This window comes from Telopea speciosissima, chromosome 7, assembly GCF_018873765.1.
Source record: "Telopea speciosissima isolate NSW1024214 ecotype Mountain lineage chromosome 7, Tspe_v1, whole genome shotgun sequence".
NCBI lineage: Eukaryota > Viridiplantae > Streptophyta > Magnoliopsida > Proteales > Proteaceae > Telopea > Telopea speciosissima.
The window spans coordinates 36,375,508-36,377,993 of NC_057922.1; the positions used below are offsets into that span (position 1 = coordinate 36,375,508).

At 41.9% G+C, this 2,486-nt stretch overlaps 1 protein-coding gene across 2 annotated transcripts; it reads right to left on the reverse strand.

The window, feature by feature from the left end:
• Positions 1-1,601: 1,601 nt before the first annotated feature.
• LOC122667136 (WW domain-containing protein C660.06-like) lies at positions 1,602-2,178 on the reverse strand. 2 transcript variants are annotated; one of them, XM_043863336.1, is made up of 3 exons: positions 2,051-2,178; positions 1,905-1,987; positions 1,602-1,800 (listed from the first exon to the last, which is right to left on the reverse strand). In XM_043863336.1, exons 1-3 carry the CDS (start codon positions 2,123-2,125, stop codon positions 1,695-1,697), a joined length of 264 nt encoding a protein of 87 aa, XP_043719271.1. In that variant the 5' UTR covers positions 2,126-2,178; the 3' UTR covers positions 1,602-1,694. The 2 variants fall into 2 exon arrangements, with proteins under 2 accessions (XP_043719271.1, XP_043719270.1); XM_043863335.1 differs by having other exon boundaries at positions 1,905-1,968; positions 1,999-2,178.
• Positions 2,179-2,486: the final 308 nt, after the last annotated feature.

The window sequence follows — 2,486 nt, forward strand, 5'->3', positions numbered from 1 at the left end:
ACCTCTACAGATCTATCTCTCCCCCTTCCTTGACCATTGCTCAACCACCAGCATCCCTCGCCCATTGCTATCAAGGTGCAAGCCTCCACCTCTACAGATCTATCTCTCCCCCTTCCTTGACCATTGCTCAACCACCAGCATCTCTCTCTCTCTCTCTCTCTCTCTCTCTAGAGAAGGGATAAGGATGAAGAGTTAGCACAGGACTTATCTAAAGACCTCAACCAAGACAGCCAACCCACCACTGAAGGTGAAAGTGGAACGAAAGTCATAAATTTACCTGAGACTACATGCCTATGTGAGCTTGAGAGTTTATTAATCAATAATCATCCATCAAACGAATAGAAGGAACAAAACATTGAGCTGCTACAATGATCAACCCAGTCCCAACCCCCTGCCCCACACCCAAAAAAAGAGAGAGTCTTGGAAAACCAGGATTCAGACGCTGAAGATCAGCACTGGCAACACAGCCTATAAGTAACAAAGCTTGCCAACCAAAATTAAGTACACTTGAGTGGCTTGCATTAACTCAGTAGACAAGACTAAAAAGCATGACACAATACCATGCTTCCACTCTAAAATCCCTCTTCACAATCACCCACTCTTGTCGACATGAGAATATATCAAATACACCTTTTAAACCCATTAATTTTGTCCTGATGAGGTTTCACCTCCCCAAGACTTAACATGGTGCTGGAAACTTGGATCAATAATATGATAAAATGTTTCATTATGTGTAAAGATTGTTTTTAGGCACAAATCTCAAATCCAACAACGCTCCAACAAGAATATCAGATAGGGAAAACCAAGATTCAGGTAAGCAAGTACCATTTAGTGTATATAATAGCACAAAAAGCATAACAATAACAGTATTTTTCTATCACCAAAGATTAACCATGTTTAGAATAAATAAAAAAGCATCCAGCAAGATTCCTAGCTAAAGAGTGAACCATAGATAAAGAATGAAAATATGCTAACACAAAGATAAACTGATACTTAAAGCCTCAGATTAGCATTTTAGCACATTCTTCCTCACCACCAACAACCCAGGTATGAATATACCTTGGTGCGCATATGTTGTTGAGGCTCATGCCTAATGTTGTCATCCTTGGCATAGAGTATTTACAATCACAAAAGCCATTGTAAATCAAAATGACAGGAATCAAACATAACTGAGTTACTCCATTCTATATTAAGCAGCAATACAAAGCCCTGAGCTCTGTTTTGTTGGCAAACAAGGTGACTGAGAGAAATGAAAGTGGAGAGTTGAGGAAAAGAAATAAAGAGTTCTCTCCTTAGAGCAATATAGTTGAAAAAGAGAGGAATTCATTGGTGAGCAAGTCAAATAGTTGCTGCATATTATACCTCTGGAGATTTTATTACACTTCTAAAAGAACAAAGCTGGACAAAGGAAACTAATTTTTCATGAACCTGAATAAAGTTTACAAGTGAAGCAGAGAAAGAAGTTGGGCATAGAAGGCAAATGAGAGAACCCACGAAGAGCTTCCATTGTTACACATTCAAATAGTTGTACACTAATTAAGGGCAGAGCAAATCTACCCACCCACCACCGCCCTTTCAGAGGGAGCAAAGAAAAAAAGAAATAGGGTATACCAAATCTCTTAACATAGTATCATGTATTGCCTGTGACTCTGTTGTGGCAAACAAAGACATCCATAGTGCATAAATCAAACAAATCAGAAGGGACGACCACCAGGTCCACCAGGCCCTCCAGGCCCTCCAGGCCCTGGTCCTCCACCAAAGCAGTCCCTAAATAGCCAGCAACAGCACAAGAAGTCGAAGCTGCAAAATCACCCAAATAAAACACTATTAATTAACAAATAAATTGATAAACAAAATAGAAATACCCAATCAAACTAAAGAATATTCTATGCATTTAAACTCACCAAGAATACATGAAGTTCCCAAAGCCACCGAAGAAGCCACCAGGACCCCAACCCCAACCAGGTCCTGGTCCTCCACCCCAACCAGGTCCTGGACCTCCACCCCAACCACCTGGACCTCCCGGACCTCCAGGTCCACCCCAACCTCCGCCTGGACCTCCTCCTCCTCCACCCCAACCCCCGCCTGGACCTCCTCCACCTCCTCCTGGACCTCCAGGACCCATTCTTATCTCAGCTTACCGGCAGCACAATTACTACGGGGAGTACTGGACTAGTAACCACAAACAATGGGTAATCTCATTCCGCATAGAGCGGTTTTACATAGGAGTACACGGCATGCCACTTTCCTTAGCCTGGAGGTAGATCTCCATCCATCTTCACTTCCAACAACTGGTCAATAACATAAACAATTGGACCAAAGGTTCTTTAATCCCTGGATCCAGAACTGCTGTTCAATTTGTGCACCTGCTCTTTTCACCTAACCTTCAAAACCACCTTAACTTTCTTCCAAAACCCAAACAGCAATACCCATATTCTCCATATGTGGAAACGAATACTTTTGTGAATTACAAAGACTTTATACTT

Excerpts from the sequence above, each read along its gene's own strand:
- LOC122667136 (XM_043863335.1), bottom strand. The coding sequence starts at position 2,125 with ATGGGTCCTGGAGGTCCAGGAGGAGGTGGAGGAGGTCCAGGCGGGGGT. Across the intron at positions 1,969-1,998 it reads TCCAGGTGGTTGGGGTGGAG|GACCTGGTTGGGGTTGGGGT; the intron begins GTCCAGGACCTG and ends GTGGAGGACCAG. Across the intron at positions 1,801-1,904 it reads GGGAACTTCATGTATTCTTG|CTTCGACTTCTTGTGCTGTT; the intron begins GTGAGTTTAAAT and ends GTGATTTTGCAG.